Source organism: Lytechinus pictus, chromosome 2 (assembly GCF_037042905.1).
Source record: "Lytechinus pictus isolate F3 Inbred chromosome 2, Lp3.0, whole genome shotgun sequence".
NCBI lineage: Eukaryota > Metazoa > Echinodermata > Echinoidea > Temnopleuroida > Toxopneustidae > Lytechinus > Lytechinus pictus.
The window spans coordinates 27,297,955-27,319,318 of NC_087246.1; the positions used below are offsets into that span (position 1 = coordinate 27,297,955).

The window sequence follows — 21,364 nt, forward strand, 5'->3', positions numbered from 1 at the left end:
ATGTTTCACATAATGACCTTATTCTTATTTATTCACACACTATATAATACATGAATTTCATGAACTATGTCTAAAGTTTATTATCATGAGTGTTTGAAGAGGTTGTAGAATGTAAAAAAATGAAATCGAATCGTGTATCATGAGTTCAAACAAAGACAGTGGGAAACTGTATTAGTCCGCCAAATAAAACACAAAAAGAATTTTTTTAAATGATTTTTCATAGATTTCTATGGAATGAAATAATGCTTATTACGAGTTCCTGCGTTCACACAACGAGATCCTGCCATTGATATATAGTCAATATCGTACTGACTATATATCAATGGTGTAGATACTTTCAATGTTTCAGGAGTCGCCGCGCCTTGGAACCTGGCCTGAAACTCGCCATCACTCTTCGCTTTTTGGCAACGGGAAGCAAGTCCCTTGCGTATGACTTCCGGGTGGCACACAATATGTGTAATCACACGTAAAGACAATTCCTTCTTTTTTTCTAAAAGGAAAGGCAATCCCCCTCCCCATAATGGAGAATATAAGTTTTAATTGGCATTATAATTGGAGTTAGTTTTGCCCAAACCTTTCTAATAGTACATGGACCTTTTCTATTCAAGAAGGATTGCTTCAAAACTGTCAATATTCTTTATTACAAAATTAAGGAGTTAGAAGTAGCGAATGAAATAATTGTTTATAACACGTCAAGTAATATTTGCCGTCCAAGTTATCGATGTTTATAAAGGTGCCACGTCTTGCTCATGCACTGCCACTTGAATCTGCTCTGCCAGTATCAAAAGTATTTGGAGTCTCTGTGGTAGTAGAGGCGGCATTTTGAAGGACGTCAGAAGATCAATCTCTATAAATATACCCCACCACATAGGGGGGGGGGGGGGCTTACGTTCATCGCAAGTGCATGCAGTTGCAACCTGCGCGTAAGTAAGGACGGCGTACGTGAGCAGCACGTGTAAGTACGGCCTCCATTCCAAAATGTGTCGAACGCACGGAGATCGTACGTTGTAAGCAGGTACAACTCACTCCACACGTGCGCGACGTACATTGCACGCAATCGCTCACTGCAAGGCGTGACACGCGGGCAGCGCACGCACTACGTACTTACACCTTGCGTAGTCGTACGAGTGACGTGCGTCGACGCACTTGCTCCCTGCGTTCGCCACTTTCCCCTACGTTTTCAGAAAAATGATAATCGTCTTCACATTGTGGTCACTATGTGGTACTGTATGAGCACAATGCACTAAACGAATGCCATAAAGTGCCAATCGCTTCACAGTGTGGTCAATTTGTGGTACTGTTTCTGTTTCTGTTTATGGTGACTTCCGTAGGAACTCGGCAGGATAACACTTTTGTTGGTAAACGCCAAGCTGGTATTTAACCAATTACCTAGGAAACATTTTACGTCTTTGTTAATCAGTCCTATACAACGCGTCCCAAAAAATGTCCCTCTGATATGCGGCTAAATTACTTCAAAAAATAAAAAGTTAATCTCAGTGAAATGTTGGGAACTAGGAAGCTCACGTCATGTAATAACTTCAATAAAAAAAATTAATTGGTCTTGCTTCATTGGTTTTGAATACACAGTCTATTATGTAACAGTGGTGCTTTTCAGCCCATTACAAGTTTGCATGCATGCAGCACTGCTGTGTATTCTGCACTTTCTAGCATATCAACCCCCTTTGACCATTCTGATCGAGGAATTCCTGATCTGACCAGGGAAATCTCCATCATCTAACCAGGCTCATCAAATCACAACCTTGAGCATGTTCAGAAGGGCAAAAACAATATTTGACAGTTAATTTCATGTTTGATAACAGGAGATGTACAATGATTAAGACAACGGGTCATACAATCATCAAACAAGCTTAATTTGTTATGTTTCTTGTCCTTCTGATGAGCCTGGATATGATTAAGGAAATGTCCCTGCTCAGATCCTGGATGTAAAAATGGGGGGTTAATAAATTATGCCATAGACAATGCAGAAATGCATCAATGCTGTAAACTTGGAATGGGCTAAAATGCACCACTGTTACGTAACAGAGTGTGTATTCAAAACCGCTGAAGCGCGACCAATGAAATTTTCATAGAAGTTAGATCATGAAGTGAGCTTTCTACTCATGAACATTTCTTTGAGAATACTACCACATTTTAGAATTAATTCAGCCATATGTCAGAGGGACATTTTTGGGGGGACGCGCTGAATACACTGCGTGTATTAACACGCAGTGCTAAACGAATGCCACTAATGGGGTGTTGCAAGAAACTTGCGATTGAACGCAAATCGAACGCAACTCCCAAAATTGAGCGTAAGTCCTCCGATTAAACGCAAATCTGCAATTGAACGCAAGTTACGTTTAATCCTGTTGCAAGAAGAAGTTGCGTTTGATCAATTGAACGTAGATCAAGCGCAAGCTTTGCGATTGATTGCAAATCGAACGTAACTTATGTAAGATTTTATTTTTTTGTATTTTGTTTTGAAAACTTGTGTAAATTATGCCATTTTCAATTTTCCATGGGTTTTTTTCAAGAAAAACTTGAAATAATGTTATTTTCAATCTTATAGGCCTCTTCAGCAATTATGCCATTATTTTCACACAATTTCACTACATTCTCTCCTAATATCATTTTAAAGTGTGTCAATCACCAAAAATATTCTGCTCTTGTTATCAGAGGTCATGGAATATTCAAATTGTGATTTCTGAAATAATTTGTATGAAAAAATATTGAAGAAATAATAACTCTCCATAGGCACAAAAAAGCCACTCTTCATTAAAACACTTCATGCACTGGCAAATGCTTATCAATATTTCTGAGGGTTTGCAGTAAATACAACTCAGAATTTGTTTTGCAAGAGCACCAAATTGCTTCAATGCTTTCATTCATAAATATCATAATGAATAACATGCCCAATTAAGTTATTTTAGTTTGATTTTCAAATAAAACATACATTTCAGGAGATTGCTACACTTCAAAATCTGAAGCTCTCTTGTTTCTCTCTCTTTAATCATGAGATTGCATGGTAGATATATATCACACTTGCATACAGGGATGAGGTCGAGGCTGATTCTTCCGAGTCATGAGGCAGCTTGAGAGAACTTCCCATAGATTCTGTACAGTGACTCGGACCAAGGCCAGCAAAATGTTGTCTCGAGGTCAGCATTGACTGCATCCCTGCTTGGAAATGAAAAGATCCATTGATCTGTGCACAAAAAGAACACTGCTCAAGACATTCATTATTGATGGACCTTTTATTTTTAATTTTCATTGTTTCTTACTCCTGAGGAATTACTTCTGAGATTCATTTATATCAAATAAAAATTCATATCATCTTCATCAAGTGTTTTACCACTGAATGTCAGCCCACAGTCCTTAATGTTGGCAAGAAGAATCCATAGAAGTCCAGTCAGGAAAGCCACAAGCGTCTCTGCTTGAAGGAATAAATCTGGTTTCCAGAAGCAGTCTAATTTGAGATGAATTTGGAGAGCTCCATGGAGTGAAGTTTTTAAAACAGCAACACCCTCATTCTGAAGTCCACTCTAATAATGATGTTACTACAGACAGGAGCAGCTCTGAATTCAGTTCTGATAATCAACCTGTTAAAAAAAAAGTAATAATATAGGAAATAATGGAAGCCCATAACCATACATAGCTTGGGTTAGTTCAAATTTTGTCCTTTCAGTGCAAGAACGCCCTTAGCAAAACATTTTTGTGCACCCCATCAGTGCAGAAATGCCCCTATGCCTGCTGGTAAGGGCGTTGTTTGCACCGACAAGATGATATGATAGAGGGATAGTGGCTTACTCCCGAGACCATAATAATTGGCAATTTGCCATGATGTAATCTAAAAAAGTGTGAAAACTGATTGTTTTTCCCCAAATAAATGAATCATGGAAATTAAAATATGCAATAAATTAAATCAAAGAAAGCAAAATACACAATTTCATACAGTACACCTTGGATGAGCACAACAACCACCCCCTCCCCCCCCCCCCCTCAATGGGGGTGTCTTCATTGCTGAGAAGTCCAGTCAAGATAGAGATTTGTGTTTGCCTTTTTCATTTTGCATTATCCTTGGGTTAATGTGTACAGATTTCAGCCCCATCCGCATTACGATCATGGTGAATTATTAATAATAATACAGTTTACATGTAACCTACCATTTAAGAGTTGATAAAATGAATCAATCAGCTGGTTGCAAGAACACACATTGTAGCAGACACATTTATGGTGGTTCTGAGGTTTCTTGTTTATTCCAGACTTCTTTGTCATCATAACTGTAGTAAGCAATTAAAAGCAAAAAGCAAAGAGATAAAACATGTTCATGATATTAATATACAAGTTAAGCTCAGTTGCCAGTGTGTTAATCATTATAGTAGTCCCAGGGTGTTTTGATCAAAGTCACTTCTGGCCTGGGGAGGGGCACAATTTGCTTTAATTTACTAAAAAAAGCTCGTAATAGAAGTATTAATTTTGGTGTACATATTCCTTTCTAGAGCATTCCTTTACTTTTAAAAATCTGGTATCAAAATAAATTCCTTTCATGTTTTTTTTTAAAATATTTTTTCTTAACTTCTTAAATGTATTTTTGTTAATTGTTAATTTCAAGACAAAGTTCATCAGTGACATTAAATTACTATTGTCAATAAAAATTACCCAATTATGAATATTGACTTTTTACATGTAATCATGTTTTTGTCTGACATTTACTTAAACAAACACAATGTTGCAAAATTTCCTGACACTGTACCTGGGAATTGCAAATTTGGTCTCAAAAGTTGCATGAGACTTGAAAGTAAAACGTCAGTCAGCGGTGCGGTAATAAAATGTTGAGTGGCAGATTTATTCTGAAAAATGTCAAGGGGGACCATATGCGCCCCCCCCCCCCCCGAGTATTGTGCTTGATGTAAAAAATCATGATTATGCATTCAATATTAATAATGATGCACCATATGAGACACCCTTTAACTGAAAGCACCTGGAAAAGCATTCTAATCATCCATTAAACAATTTAAAGTGAAAAAAAATCTGTCATCTATATAGCACCTCATGTGCTTGCATAAAAATCAAGTTAAGAGTCAGCTACATAGTAGCTGGGGGGGGGGGGGTACTCACGAAATAAGGCATATGGGGATATGCCGCAGGAATGGGTCGCCATTTTGGAAGAAATCCCTAAACATGAGGTATGGTTTTATGCTGGAAAATCCCTAAACATGGCCCAATTTCTAGATAATGTCCTTAAACGTTTTTTTTTTGCTTGTCAAGTTTTCCAGGCTAAAATGTGCCCCCCCCCCTTTGGAAATCCTGGATCCGCCCCTGTAATGAATCCTTAATAATGGGTACCTTTTTAGCCAAAATGGCCTGTAAATATGAGTACGGGTTTCGAACCTTCAGCCGCACACCTTTGTCCAAACCAAATCTAAGTACCTCCCCTCCCGGCATAGTAGATGTACATATTGAATCTAAAAAATAAATGTATTTGGGCCTACATCATGTAAATGTATATCTTTTTATATTCATATGTGATGGATATTAAAAATGTGACTCATACGGCACATCATTACAAATCAACGACACAAATAGACTGTCCTCTTGAGCAATCTGCCCGTAAGAAATTTTTAAAAGAGCCCTGGGCGGGTAACTCCCTATTCAATGTTAAAACTTCCCCAAGAATGTGGCCAATAGATTCTGAAAAGTAGCCCAATACATGTAGACCCCCTATACCTTTGTTTTTTTTTCTTGTCTGGCGAGATATGTGGAGTCTGGAAACCCCCCCCCAAAAAAAAAAAATAATAATAATAATAATAATAATAATAATAAAATAATAATAATAATAGGCCTATATATTTTTTTAATCCTCCAGAGACAAAAGTCGAAACAGCAAAATTTTCACTTTATCCCAGGCCAGGCCAAGGAAAGTCATAAAAGGGGAGGTTAACGTTAGACAGACTCTTAAAAAAGAGAGATAATGGACTCATGGAGCTGGAGAGGATTTTTTTTTCTTGTGGAAAAAAAAATTAGAACTAGGCCTAGCCCTAGGTAGTAAAGTACTAGTACTGGAAGTCTTTAATGTCTATTTACTTAAACAATCATTTCAAATAGGAACAAAAATAATCTTTAAAGGTCATTTTCGATGCTTCATACATAATTAGAGCCTACACATTTACTTGCTTCAGGGTGATTTTTAACAGCACTGCACCGGCAGTGACCTGCCGTGTTGTTGATACAACCGTGCATTACCGACACAAAAAGTCATATGTGGGACTGGGATTAAAACTGTGCGGTAGAAAAAATGTTGAAGGTGAAATTTCGACCGGCGATAAAGATACATTTTCACTTTTTGCAAAATAAATTTTTCCCTGGCATAGGTCTAAAATATATAAATTCTCTGAAAACATACATAATGGAGAAAGAATTGTCTGAAAAATGAATATTTTCTACTTACTCTCTTCCAGATCCAGGATTGTTGCAAGCCATTATTTTGCTTTTTCGGCTAGTCTTGTGCTGCAGACCCTGTTTACAGCTGCAAATCGTCTGCAAATCAGCTGCAACTTGCGTTCAATCGCAAGCCTTTTTCTTGCAACGCAAATTGGCGATTGATTGCTAGTTGCAGTCGATCGGAATCGGCTGCAAAGTTGCAGTTGATTAGCAATCAATTGCAACGTAACTTTCTTGCAACACCCCATAAGTGTCAATCCTCTCTCACAGTGTGGTCACTATGTGGTACTGTATGAACACACTGTGCTAAACGGATGCCACAAAGTGTCAATCGTCTTCACAGTGTGGTCACAATGATGCGATCACAATGCGGAACTATACATTATGAACAAATTGTGCTGGACGAATGTCACATAGTGGTAATTTTCTGTTTAGCTTTTTTTTTTAAATAATATTTTTATTGAGTGACCACGCAGCCACGCACTGTTTGAACACGTTGTGACAAATGGATTTCGCAGATTTGGAAGTTTATTACTATAAGTTAACTATATGAACAGAATGCGTATGTTGTTACCACGAAGAAGTTAAATCACATAGTGCGCGAACCGTTTCTCTTCTTGCAACTTTCCGCCCTTTCACACGGTAAAAAAATCGTAGTTAGAATGCTGATTCCAGTGAAAAATAAGGCTAATGACGAATATTTAGCACGTGTGAAACCAAACTAGAACATGATTAGAATCACGAACGCTAATCACAGTCACGATAACAATCGCAATCATCATTACAATGATGATTCAAGATTCACGTGTGAAAATGCCCTTTGTGTCATTACCAGCCTCCAGCTCCAGGTCATGATTACTATGCAATACACGTGTCACGTCGTGTCCACGTTGTGCTCACATTGTGCCCAAACTGTGGTCACACTGTGTTCATACAGTTGACCATGTTTTAACTATAATATGACCATGATGACTGTGATGTCTATTTGTACTTTTCGGCAGGAATCAGGAAGTTTTCGACAAAATGGAAGCAAGCGACAATAATAAAAAATCTCCGGACTGTCTCGCGGACAGCGCAGCCACACACACTGGCTCAGTCGACATGTGAAATAGTATAAAAGTCATGACAGTAGTATGTGGAATGACAAAACTCACTTTTTTAAAGCCTTCTTCCTTTTTTCCAACAGGAATATACAGAATCATTTCAACTGATAATGGTGGTCAGGTAAGTTCTGTCATTTGTCATTGTATATTACTCTGGCTCTTTTTAAATGACTAATAGTATAATTGAACATTTACAATTTAAACAGTGAATGGCTATAGCTATTGAATTGAAAGCACGGTGGATAATTCTCAATTACTAAGTAAATAAAACCATACATCGGTATATACGCCGAGTTATAAGACTGATACAAGCTGAAACTGTATTACACTCAGCAGTTACAGTGGTTAAAAATTCAATAGACTACAGGGGCCGCCGGACTAGACGGGGAGGGTTCACCCCCCCCCCTCATCTTTTCAGTAACCATGTGCAAAAAGTAGAAAAATAACCATTAGATCGTGGTTTCTTATTTTCTTTTTATAAATTTAATATTTATTAACAATATAGCAACATAATCAAAACAAAATTACAGATATATCAAAAGAATTACGACCATAATGGATGAAGGTTTCTGCATGTTTGGCCCCCACTTTTGCCCCCTCCCATTATTTCGTTCTATATACGCTCCTAGACCAAAGCATCACATTTTATGCATTATGATGATAAAATTTCCCCCCTTTTTGGCGTCCCATACATTTTTATCAGGAAAGGAAGTTGATTGGCGGCTCACAGCAAATCAGCGAAGGGATAGCAGATAGACTTGGAGATGGTAAATATGACTCAGTTGAATTCATATCATAGTTCAATGTCATAATTATACGTTGGGGACATGCTTACTTATTCGCAAACTCGCCTTTACAATTGTGTCTTTTCAAATAAACATTAAATTCCAAAGCATTGTACATGTTATATAACTTACTTTAAAACTTGGATTTGAATTTGCATTATAGTAATACCAGATATATTTTAATTCAGTTGATTATTAATAATGTATTTTCAGATCTAAGTGATGTATTGTATATGTGTTATGAGATTGTAAAGCACATTGTATTTTTTCTTATTTATTATATCATCTTTCATATCGAGAAATTGGTATAATTATTGGTATTTATTTTTTCCATGTTATCGAAAAAGTCGATCGCTTTAGCTGGGACCATGAGCCAATGAACATGACCAAATAGGAAATGGGTAACATTGATTTCAAACTATTACTAGAACATGAACTTTGCATCAATGTAGAACAGTTCCGCTATTAGGAAGTCTCTTCCACATACAAGTGCTTTTCAAGATTATCAAGTTAGTTGGTTTGTTTGTTTGTATATTTGTTTTTGCAAATTTGACCTTCAGGGGCCCGTAACACAAAGCTTAGCAATCATTGCAGAAGAATATCTCTACGATTGGTTGCATTGACCAATATGTACAATCAATCTTAAAAATCGAACGTACGATATCAATCATAGCTTTGTGTTGTGGAACCCTGAACTTTGGAGAGTCTCGTGTCTTTGTTTGACAACAGCAAATGTCTACCTGGAACATCCAGTGAAATGTATATCCCAGGAAGGAGCGGGCATTACCGTTACCACAGTCAGTGGCAAAACATTTGAGGTGAGGTCTTCATTTAGCATGTCTTTGTATATAGCCAAGGGGCGGTGGAGGGGGGACCTCCTCCAGTTGATGGCAAAAGGGGGAAACGGTTATTTGGATGAGGAAAAGGGTTAAAGAATAGGGAAAATGGTCATGAATGAACCCCTTTCTGATAAAAACTTACCTTTTATTTTCTGTTTCTTCTTCTTATTATCATTATGAAGATTATTATTATTATTGTTATTATTATTATTAGTAGTAGTATTAGTAGTATTAGTAGTAGTAGTAGTAGTAGTAGTAGTAGTAGTAGCAGCGGCAGCAGCAGCAGTAGTACTAGTGGTCGTAGTACCTTTTCAACTCTAGGAATAGTCATTTTGTGGAAATTATCGCGGAGAACAAGTAAAGTATTGCATTTTCAATCTCTCATTGATAATTATCGTCTTATACGAACCATAATAATGTGTCACATTATTTTTTTTCAGGCAGACTATGTAATCAGTGCAGTTCCAATGGCACTTCTCGGCAAGATCTCTTTTAACCCTCCACTTCCAGCTCTCAAAAATCAGGTAACCCTTCATTAACCCACTGGCACGACTGGCGGACCCAGGGGGGGGGGGGGGCAAAGCCGGCCCGTGCCCCCCTTGAGAGGCACAATTAAAACAATTTGTAATGTAAAAATGCCGTTAAAACAGAAGTGTGCCCCTCCCCCTTTTCAAAGTGGAGACCTTTTTTTTTCTTTTGCTTGTCAATTTTTTTTTGTGGACGAAATGTCCTTAATTTTTGGTTAAAAACTTTTCTTTTTTTGGCTTTGTCCAATTTTTCCTCGGGAAAATGTGCCCCCCTTTGGAAAATCCTTGATCCGTTCCTGCATTAACCCTCTGAAACATTTGGAAAAAAAACCCGCAATTTTTTTAATTTTCATGGTGGGATTCATTCTAAGATTAATGTATTCCTATTAAATATATTTTTGTTTTTCACCGTCACCGTATCAGGTGAAGCACTTGATAGACTCATTTAAAAAATAATTGTCAAAAGTGACAAGAATGCTAGTAATATGATTTTAGAATTTTGTCGCTTTTCTAGAATTATGAGAATCTATGCAATTGAAAGCGCCCCTTCACAAAGCAATATAATTGTAATTCAATTGTTTTTACTAGTACTATATATAGAGTTCCTTTACAATTGGTATAGCTCACTATTAGACTTTAGAGATTCCAAATGAAGTGTTCTCAAACATGTCAAATCAAAGTTCTATTTGTTTTTAGTTTCATTGGAGCCCGCGGGTTAGGGACGAGGAGCACTCGGCTAATAGGCCTATCACAGTATACGCTCGCGACCATTTTTTCCTTCAAACTCCTTTAACATATAATTAATTACAAAGGAACATTAATCATAGTAAAAGATTTTAATAGAATGGTGTCAATGATTAAACTATTTCAAAACCCCTCAACATCTTTAAAACATGATTATCATCTTCTTGCCATAAGACTTAATCACATTCCATTTCGCTCATTTGAACATCGAGAAGCAGAAGTAGCACTTCAAAGGTACGAATGTCTCAAATAAGAACAGGCTGAATATTGATTCCATTAAAATATATACATTTGTTTCTTTTTTTGTCTGATTTTTGCTTTGTTTTTGTCAAAAGCTCAGCCAAAGAATTCCAATGGGTTCATGCATCAAGACAATGACGTACTATGATCGACCTTTCTGGAGAGGTTTAAGTAAGTCCAAAAAAGGGTCTATGCATGTTGGTCTAATAGGTTTAATAACCAATATAATTGTCACGTCTACTTATTGGTTGATGTCATAATAATTTAAGTGAAAATTAGTCCAAAGTAGGTCATATACTAAAAGGGGCATGCGAAACTAGAGATATGGACATCTTATTGGGTAGTTTACTGCTAGAGACAGAATGAAGTCAATCAAAAGTTTGGTCATAATTTATATTCAGTGACCGCGGAGCGCGAAGGTTCTCGACTTTTTTGTTGTCAGAATACCAACTTTCTATGTGTGGGTGGAATTCATGCTGTTATTTCATTGTGCAAATTGATTCATAATTATGTTGTATGTTGCAAAATGTGGAAAGATTGAAATTGATAAATAATTGAATCGAATTGTACTGAGTTGAATGATTTGAGTCAATAATACTAATACTACACATAACTTGGTCTAATTATATGCAACAAATTATTGTCTGCGAACTCGGGCTCAACACTGTTAAGACTATAACAATAATTCGAATTGTTAATCATTGATTCCTTTCAGGTTTCTCAGGTTTTATCTTGACTGATGACATCGTTGTAGCAACCATTGATGATACGAAACCTGATGGCAGTCTTGCTTGCCTCGTCGGGTACGTAAGAGAGGGCGCTCTTCAATGTCATGAAACGCAACATCCTCAAATTTCACCTTTTCATTTATCTCCTTTTTTGCATATTTATTTCCCACATAAAGTATTTACCTGTTTACGAAATTTAGTTAAGAATTTAAAGCAGATGAAATAATTGAGAAAAAAAAAATAAGCTCGGCGCTGTAGGGGGCAGGGGCGGCAGCCTCCAAGATTTTGTTTAAGTAGTGAAAAATGGGAAGGAATGAAAAAAGAAACGAAACGTGCCATTTATGTTACTAATTTTTTATATTCTGTCCATTTTGTCTATAGATTTGTCAACGGAACATTCGCCAGGAAATACACTTCTGTATCCATGGAAGAAAGGTAGCACAAATGACTAAGCCATCGTTTTTTTTTTTTTTGGGGGGGGTGGTGAAAATGTAAATGATTATCATTTTTACCTCCATGGTTTGATTCACGCTGTCGGGATCAATCTACAATGCTCTTTTCTCACACATCAAAGTCAGTCTGTTAGCTTTCATGGGACGTAGATACCAGGCCCAGTGAAAGTTTTTTAAATCCTTGTAATATACCTTCATATTTTGGATATATACAGCCAATTAGCTGTACCATCGCATCGAATCACAACCATTCCTTTCCTTTGCCTGACGTGGCAACGTTTGAACCAGGAGTAGTTCAAACCAAAGTCTTTGGTCATAAATCTCGATCACTCTCTATTTGATTTACCCGAATAATGCACGAAACAGCCCGTATAGTATCAAAATCAGTCATAGTGATGCTAGTCAAATGGAACGTGACAGAGTGGCAATGTTTTCATGGAAGAAAAGGAAAACTGACAATGTTCTATCAGGAAGAGACTTGATCAGTATTGATAATGATGATTATGACAATTGTGCTGACCTCAGTATTTTTTATTTACCTTTCCCCCTATTTTCTCAGCTAGGAAACAGAAAGTGTATCTGTGATACGCAATAATGTAAAACTCAAATGTACATGTAATAAGTGTTTCATGTTATATTATGATACATAAATAATGAAAAACTCAGATGTAAATGTAAGAACTGTTTTTTGATATTGACACTAGAAAGATGCTGGTCGCCAGATGCTATGCCAAAGTATTCGGAAGTGAGGAAGCGTTGAGAGTAAGTACTTGTTAAGATGATTATAGACATTTACCTTATTTCGTAAGCATAGAGTTGATGAAGGGTATTTAAGGGGGCTACCCCATCCCCTTATATTTTCACACACAAAATGAGTTTGATTTAATCTTCGTTTTTACTTCTTATTTTTTTTGTATTTTGTTCAACTTCATAATTTTGCCTTGAATATTTTTTCTTCCGAATTTGACTTTCTTTTCCATTCATTGAATAACCCCTGTTTGTTTGGCTCGATCCTAAACACGCTCTTTTCGGTCTCACAATTTTTCTATAATATAATCTGTACTTAAAAATCCAGCCCCTTAATTCTGTTTGCATCATTACGTTGTTCATGCGGTTCCGTTTTGCTTTCTACAAATTATTGCGTAATAAAAAGGCTGGTAAATATTATTGACATTTCAATCTCTCTGTATTCATAGTCATGAGAGGGCGCCATAAAATATACATCCAAAGTGTAGGATTGAGTTCAATAAACAGGGGTGTCTATCTTTGAATGCTTGTACTTTTAAAATTGTGAAAATCGCTCAAATGCTTTGGGAGTGTTTTATTAGGACCATAAGTTTTGGATTACCTGGAATAGAATGTTAAGATTGATTAAGATTGTCGTTTTTATTCGCTTTGAAATGTTCAGCCAACTCATTATGTAGAGAAGAACTGGATGGAAGAAGAATACAGCGGAGGTTGTTACATGGGAGCCACGCCTCCTGGTGTATTGTCCATATATGGCAAGTAAGTCACTCCCCCTATTTGGCATAGCCACGCCCCCATGGTTTATTTTCCACATCAATGATCGTCTTTGGCTACTCCCTTGCACTGATCCAGAGGGCAGCAAGTGACCCTCCCCCCTTCCCTGTTACCAGAAATTGTCATTGCGCTGCCCCTTTTGTGAGCCTAATGAGTGGGTCGAGGGGACCTTGCCCTCACATGCAAAAAAGAAAGAGAGAGACAGAAAAGAGAACGAAGGAAAGAGGGCGAATCGCCCTTTTCAAGGAGATTAATCCTCTTACTATGATAGGACCATATTTTTTAGAGTTTACTATTACTGGACATCAATAACAAGTTTTGTGAAAGGGGGTCCCACAACTAATTTGAGGATTTGATCTGATTCGTTTACAGGGTGATGAGGGAACCGGTAGGCCAGGTGTATTTTGCCGGGACTGAGACTGCCAATCATTGGTCGGGATACATGGAAGGAGGGGTACAGGCTGGAGAGAGGGCAGCAAGAGAGGTAAGAATGAAGAGGAGGAGGACGAGGAAGGGGACTGTGATGTTCCAGGTGGGGGTTGTGGTGGGATGAGGATCGTGGCAGACGCATCCATCCGGGAGTGGGACAGAGCGGTCACCCCGATTGAAAATACTGGCGGCAAACATACCGATCCCCCCCAACAATTTCGACAGCCCTTAAAAATCATAATATGTAATATACTATAATAACTATGAAAACGGGGTGTTTTAAGCGCCATTCAATCCTCATGTGTGAACAATATATCTATCTCAATAGTCATGTGACCGCCAAGCGATTTGTGATTTTTTTTCTATCTATTTTCTCAATTTTTCTTATTTTTCTGCTTTATTTTCCCCCTCTATTTCCTCTTCTTTCTTATCTTATTTTCTTTTTTTTTTCTTCTTCATTTGTTGTGCCTCCGTTAAGGGGAGGGACCGCGACGGCTACCGCCCCCTGGATCTGCAAGTTATGTTTTATTCCCCCCCCCCCCACACACATATTTTTTCCGCTTTCTTCCCCCTTTAATTCTCGTGTTTTATTTATTTATTTTTAGCCAGCCGATTGTCATGATTGTGGGAGTCCCCCCTAGTTTGCGCCTATGTGCATGTTTTCACCTTACTTCTTCCATCGCAATATGTTTTTTAATCAGAATGGAAAGTCGATAATTTGCTCGATTTCATTTTTCCTAGGTTCTCTATGCCCAGGGCAAGATAAAGAAGAACGAAATCTGGCACGTGGAACCAGACAATCCAGTAAGTTGAACATCATTAATAGAATATGCATTTAATCTGTCATCTGTATTTTAATACGGTTGTTTGCCCTTTCTGTTATTTGTCAGATTTATTTTGATTATTTAATGAAATTGTTATTTGCGAAGTGACGTCTCGCGTCTCTTTCGGGTTTCCCCTTGCATCTTTGTATATTGTATCATGTTTCGTTTCTAATATAGACCTATTTATATAATAATAATTATTACAACGTGAAAATGCCTCTGTTGTTACTTATGATAAGTGCCATTCTGCACAAAGGCTCATAAATCAAGGGCATGCGAGTGCATCATGCTATCAAAGCGTTACCATGGCAACTCCCTCACGTGTATCAATATCAATTTCACTTTTATGGATGTGGGTTCGTGACACAGTGACATTTATATGTGTTTGGGGCTTGTTAGGCACTTTGAAATGATGCCGGGTTTCATTCATTTAGAAATATAATTCTAAGCCATATGTCGCCCTCTTGTGACGAATCAATGAAAAGCCATAGTTTTCTTACATAGGTCCGAATTCCTGGTCCGCTTTTTTCGAAATTAGATTTGAAATAAGTTCTAATCCCCCCCCCCCCTCTCTCTCTCTCTCTCTGTCTTTGCAAATTGATTCGTCGAAAGCACCTAACTAATGTAAGATAATATTAGATAACCATGATAATATAACAATTAATATAATAAGTACATGTACATGATGTGTATTCTAATCTGAGCAAAATTTAGGATTTTAGAATATAGATTAGAAATTTAAAAGTATGAAAACTATACTACAAGCAAAGCTTGTAAAAAATAATTCCCTTGTCGGGTTAAATATACTAAGCATAATATAATACGGTATTTGTTTAGCGTGCCAAATTCCCTTCCCTCCCCCCCCCCCCCCTCCAACAAAAACAACAACAACAAAAACATTCAATTTGTTCAAATTTGTAAATCTTAATATAAAAAAAACCTTGTCTACTGGAACAAAATACATCTTTGATGCAATATCAATATCCATATACCAAGGGAATTCATATTTCTGTTCGATCATATTAAAACAAAAGAAAGTCAAATAATGCTATCATTTTGAAAGCTTTATCATGTGTTACGACTCAATGTTCGAGTGTAATTAGTATTTCATATACATGTATTCTTACTATAACATTATGTTGCTTGAAGACACATGTAAAGTATGTTTATTTTTTAAATCATTTTGCAATCAGGAAACCATTGAAATAATTATGTCGTATTAGGGTAGACACCGCCCCCTCAAATTTGAAGTAAACCCGGCCCCACCCAATGAAAAGGTCTCTGGTGTTGTGGTATGTGCATACCTTTAGAGGTGATGGTCTAACTTCGCCTTAACATTTTTCCAGAAAATTGTGTACCTTATTTAGAATTTACCCCCCCCCCCTCTAAAAAAATGCCCTTATTACGCCATTGTCGTCCACGCTAGTGCTAGGACAGATATGATGTAAACAATTTGAGTTTTTAGAATCTTATAGTACTCAAGCTAAATTAACAGAGTGGAACGACATTTAAGCCAGGCACCTGCCCGCTCAATCCTTCTTCCAACTTCCACTTGTTATCCTCCTTATTTCCCCCTTCGTTCTATTTATCCTCTCCTGGGCAATTTTGTTCCCTAATGGCCTGCCAGTAGGGTAGTGATTTTTTTTGTTGATGCTAAAATCACATGCTTCTTCTTTATGCCTCCGCGTTCGGACGGCATGATTCATTTCGAATTGATTTCACGAATGATGTTGAAAATACCTGAAATTCACCATTTCCAAAGATGCCTCTGTTTAGTTTTGGTAACCCCCACCTCCTCCCCCCCCCCCCCCCCCCCCATTCCAGATTATTGTTTGTCCTTAAACTACTAGTGTTATGGATGATATTAGATAAAGACATGTTTAGCGGGGGCTTAGCTATTTTTCATCAAAATTGATTTTGATCTGGATCTGTATATTTCTTCTAATTGGTGTACATTTTTTTTAGCAGAGCGAGACTATAGGCGCCGCTTTTCCGACGGCGGCGGCGGCGGTGTCAACATCAAATCTTAACCTAAGGTTAAGTTTTTGAATTGACATCATAACTTAAAGAATATATGGACCTAGTTCATGAAACTTGGACATAAAATTAATCAAGTATTACTTAACAACATCCTTCCGTGGTTTCAAGTCACATGGCCAAGGTCAAAGGTCCTTAAGGGTCACTGAACTTAGACCATATTTGGGAATCAATATCGAAATCTTAACCTAATTTTAAAAAGTATATAGACCTAGTTCATGAAACTTACAAATAAGGATAATGAAGTATTACTAAATATCCTGCCTGAGTTTAAGGTCACATGACCGAGGTCAAAGGTCATTTAGGGCCAATGAAATGTGGTCATGTTGGGGGTATTTGTTGAATTGGCATCATAACTTAGAAAGTTTATGGATCTAGTTCATGAAACATAGACATAAGGTTAATCAAGAATAAATTATTGTTTTGCACACATCTTAGATCACATAATCATGATCAAATGTCATTTTGGGTCAATGGACATTATTATCATGAATGTTTTCTTTTGTGAAATTAATTCAATAGCTGTTTTCAAAGTCAACACTGCTGCTATATGGAATCGCGTAATGCAGGCGAGACTGCTAGAGGCGTTCCACTTGTTTAAAGAATGGAATGGGCTGAAAATTATAGTAGCTCTCTTAATATGCAATTGTTTAGTTTGGAAGTCATATATTGAAATTGTCTTTATTAAAAATGTGAATGCATTGCCGATAGAGGGTGCTACTCATCTTCATATGCAAAATTCACATATTCATCTAGAATCAACAGATGGAAAAATCCAAGGTCAATATTAGATTACACAGTAAACAAATAGCACATTGTTTAAGCCTGTTACTCTAATAATAAGAAGTTGTTAAAACTTTTTTGTAATTGTTTGAACTTTTAAAACAACTTGTTAGAAAAGTTTTAAACAGTTGTTTAAGAAGTTTTTAAAAATAGTTGCTAGAGTGACGGGCTTAAACAACGTGCTTAAAATTCTAAACAGCGTCTTTACAGTGTATACTCTAATTTCATTCACATTATTAAACATTAACCAACGCTTTTGAAGACAATACTCACCTCAAAACTTGTTTTTAATGCCCTTCATGACAATGTGCCACCATAAAATCTTGGTCGAAAAATTGTGAATCAAAACAACAGTTTCGTCCTGGACTCTGGAAAAAACGACCTATTTGCAATTTTTCGTCACCTTCGAAACTTAGGACGAATCTGCTGTTCTGGTTCACCAAATTTCGACAAAGACCTCCCGGCTGTCCATTGTCATTTGACGGGCATTCTCAATACATTAACTGTGTTCTAGAATATGTTCTGCGTGGCGATGCGAAAACTCGCTAATTGTCACTGTCACTTCCAATGGAGAAACAGTAAGAATTCTTTCTCTAAACAATATTTAAATCCGAGCTTGAGTGATCCTCAAAGGAAGGGTTATATTTTTTAGTCCTCACGAAAGAGCTTAGGGGTAGAGGAGAGGGCAGTTAAGGTGTGAGAAGGGAGTGACGATGTTTCGATTCTTTCGAGGGAAGAGGGTATTTTTTCATTTAATGGTGACGGGTCACGCCAAGACACACCCATTTACGGATTATCGAGTTAAGAAGTTTGTATACGATTTGTTATTGTATTAAATCTCCGTTGACCTTTGTAAGGCGGCCCAGTTACCCCCCCCCCCCACCTCATCAACTCCTGACCTTTCCGATAGCAGTGCAAATACCAAGTATTAGTTTGACCCGGGTTATTCTGGAAGTCCAACATTATCTTTGCTAATGATTCCAATATGATTTCCCAAAATATACGAAAGATATCAATAAATTCCAAAGGAACAATTACAGTAGTTTATTGTTCAACCATTACTGGAGTAAGTAATTAAAGACAATTGAAATGTGTAAAGGGTAAGGGACTTTTTTCACTTGCATCCTCATACCCTCCTCGTGTCACCAAAGATGACTCACTGAGGGTTCTTAAAGGATAATTTCGAGGATTTAGGGGGAAGACCCCATGGTTTGTGTAATTAGCCTGAGACGAAATGGAAAGGAATTTCGAGAGGCCAGTATTTAAGTCCTTCTTCATCTCTTAGTTTATTTTCCAACGGAGGTAAGAGTTGTCACGTAGAGTTGAAGGTAATTTAAAGAAGGTCAGAATGGTCGTGGAGAGAATTGATCAGTGATAATGAATTTCATGTAACTTTTATTAACGCTTGGAAAAAAATGTCAAGAAAATCAGGAGGAGAGTCTCATTATATCGATGCATCCACAATATAAAATAAAATCACCTATTTTTATCTAATATGCATGCATTTTCATTTTTTGTGTGTCCTTCTAGGATTGGCCTTATACCAAATTCGAGATGAGTTTCTTGGAGAGAATGGCGCCCTCTATCAACGGTCTGCTTGGTTTTCTTGGGACCTGTGCAACAGGTCTCCTTGTTGCCGGTCTGGCTGTCCTTTACAACGATCAGATCAGGAGCTTTCTCGGAAAGTAGATTGAAAAAAAAAACATAGACGGAATTCCACTTTCAATCATATTTTTAGAGAAGGTTTGGTTTAAAGAGTTAACAGTGACACAGAAAGTATTCAGAAAATATCTTGCGATGAAAAGTAATTATTTGAATTGGAAATGACAATGCTTCACGCCCCTCCCCCTATGAAGACATGTAAGATTTTACCAAAGACGATGAACATTTTATACGTAGAAAAGGTTGAAAACTGATGGTATCCTTCGATTTTTATGTGACAGAAGTTTTCATCTGTCAACAAAATGGAATTCATATTGTGTTTAACATTTTCATCTTTCTTAAAATATGTTATTTACCTATACCAAAGATTTATATTGTTCGCTTTGTATATGAATTGTATCATTACTATTGCGCATTTCATATCCATGTTTGTGTTTGATGTTCAAGGCAACTTGCATATTTGTTTACATTTGTTACAAAGTATTACGTGAAATTTCATCCAAGAAACATTGTTTTTTGCCAGATGTTTCACCAAGCAAACATGCATGTTCCCTTTACCAAATGTTTATTAACCATGATTTTAGAGTGTATTGATTGATAGAAATGCATCATTAACGATTGATTGTGGAATGATTTTTCTAAATCTCAGGAATATCTCACGTTCGGCTTGTTCGATCAAAAAAAAAGCATAAATCAATACATACCTCATATCAAATCGAATTGTCAGGTTGGCGTTACATAATAGTGTGTTAAAATGAAATGAAAACGTCAACTAGAGATGCCCAACTGTTCTCAACCACGATGGCACGTAGACAGATATACCGAGTAATACCATGAGGCCCGGTTGATATTTACTGTGTGTTTTACTGGTGTCTAGCTATAGAACCATTACATCCGAAATATGTGACCATTATGGGCTCCATATTTACAAAAATTCAAAACAACAATGACATGCGTGAAGTGTTCGTTTATTTAAGAATGAAATGAAATGAAATACTCGTATGGGTATGATGAGTGAATATATTGTGTACATAAAGATTTGAAGAAAGATACTAAAATGCCTTATATCGAATATAATGTTATAAAGAATTGTATATATGAGCCTTGTTTAAGCTGAATATAAGAGGTAATATGAAATGTAGAAATTTGCAAAAAGAAATAGTTACCTTATGATTGACTGTAAGAGTTGACACAGTTATTTGACATCATAGCCTGCTTACACGTTACCCAAATGATATTATGGCAAAAATACAGTGGAGTACAACTAACCCAAAAAATTATATGGCGATCTATTGGAAAGTAAGTAATGTTTATTGTAGTGAAACTTTGTTAATTCTTAATTTAATTCGTTTTTTACAATAAGATAAATGTCAAATTTGACAGGAACGGTGTTAATTCGATTCGAGTAGACAAGTCTTGTTTTGACGTAAATTGGAGTCGATTTTGACTTGAAAAGATTGGTGTCAACTTTGACTATAATGAAGTGTCAGGATAGAACGGAATCAAGTTTGAGTAAAGAGGAATAGTGTCCAGGTTGACTAGAATCGTGCCTGATTCCCGCGGATCCAGTGATATAGTCAATAATTATGTACTCAGTACTTCACAACAATTTCTCAGCGTCCCTATATCTCGGTAAAAAAAAGCGTTATTATTATGATTTGTAATGTTTTGAAAACGTTTATAATGTTGACATTTTGTATGTAATGTCATATCGTATATGCAATATATGAAAGTAATTATTAGCATTTTGACAAATGTTCATCAAATGAATTTACATTAACTGCATTAATATATATTTGTTAAATGTTATAAAACATTCATGTTGCGGTTTATCCAACTATCCAACAATTACAGTTTAGGTTTGTAAATCTGTAAATGTGTTGCCTTGGATTATGACTGCCATTCGATTATAATTATTGCTTTCAAAGAGAAAAAAAATGTCACCTTAGTCTGATTCATCTTGAAATGTGAAATACGTTGTGATCTGTGTTTGTTAACATTTCGGATGTAGTGTGATAGAGGAGTGGATACAGGTCTCACCGGGAGTGGTCTAGTAGTGTACAAATGTTTTCTGCCAAAAGGGTCATAATTACCTAAACAAATATTTTTAAAAAGTTCTAGGGGCAAGACCCCTCGCGCCCCCCCCCCCAATCTGGATCCGCTCCTGCTGGGATACACCTCTTCGAAAATGACATTGTTAGAGAAGGTGATTCAAATCATGATACCACAAAGAATATGATAATTCACGAGTG

At 36.8% G+C, this 21,364-nt stretch overlaps 1 protein-coding gene and 1 long non-coding RNA gene across 2 annotated transcripts in view; one reads left to right on the plus strand and one right to left on the minus strand.

The window, feature by feature from the left end:
- The window catches only part of LOC129273184 (amine oxidase [flavin-containing] B-like), a 37,462-nt gene extending 16,392 nt beyond the window's left edge, over positions 1–21,070 (plus strand). Inside the window, exons 6-17 of the mRNA XM_054910221.2 lie at positions 7,625–7,662; positions 8,245–8,308; positions 9,056–9,144; positions 9,606–9,689; positions 10,772–10,847; positions 11,392–11,479; positions 11,786–11,839; positions 12,561–12,618; positions 13,265–13,362; positions 13,750–13,861; positions 14,548–14,610; positions 18,981–21,070. Coding sequence (XP_054766196.2) covers positions 7,625–7,662; positions 8,245–8,308; positions 9,056–9,144; positions 9,606–9,689; positions 10,772–10,847; positions 11,392–11,479; positions 11,786–11,839; positions 12,561–12,618; positions 13,265–13,362; positions 13,750–13,861; positions 14,548–14,610; positions 18,981–19,139 — 983 coding nt within the window. The 3' untranslated portion in view covers positions 19,140–21,070. The remainder of the gene's footprint in view (positions 1–7,624; positions 7,663–8,244; positions 8,309–9,055; positions 9,145–9,605; positions 9,690–10,771; positions 10,848–11,391; positions 11,480–11,785; positions 11,840–12,560; positions 12,619–13,264; positions 13,363–13,749; positions 13,862–14,547; positions 14,611–18,980) is intronic.
- LOC135157751 (uncharacterized) lies at positions 3,237–6,522 on the minus strand. The gene is made up of 3 exons (XR_010296740.1): positions 6,446–6,522; positions 4,161–4,277; positions 3,237–3,596 (listed from the first exon to the last, which is right to left on the minus strand). It is a non-coding gene; the product is annotated as an uncharacterized LOC135157751 (long non-coding RNA).
- Positions 21,071–21,364: the final 294 nt, after the last annotated feature.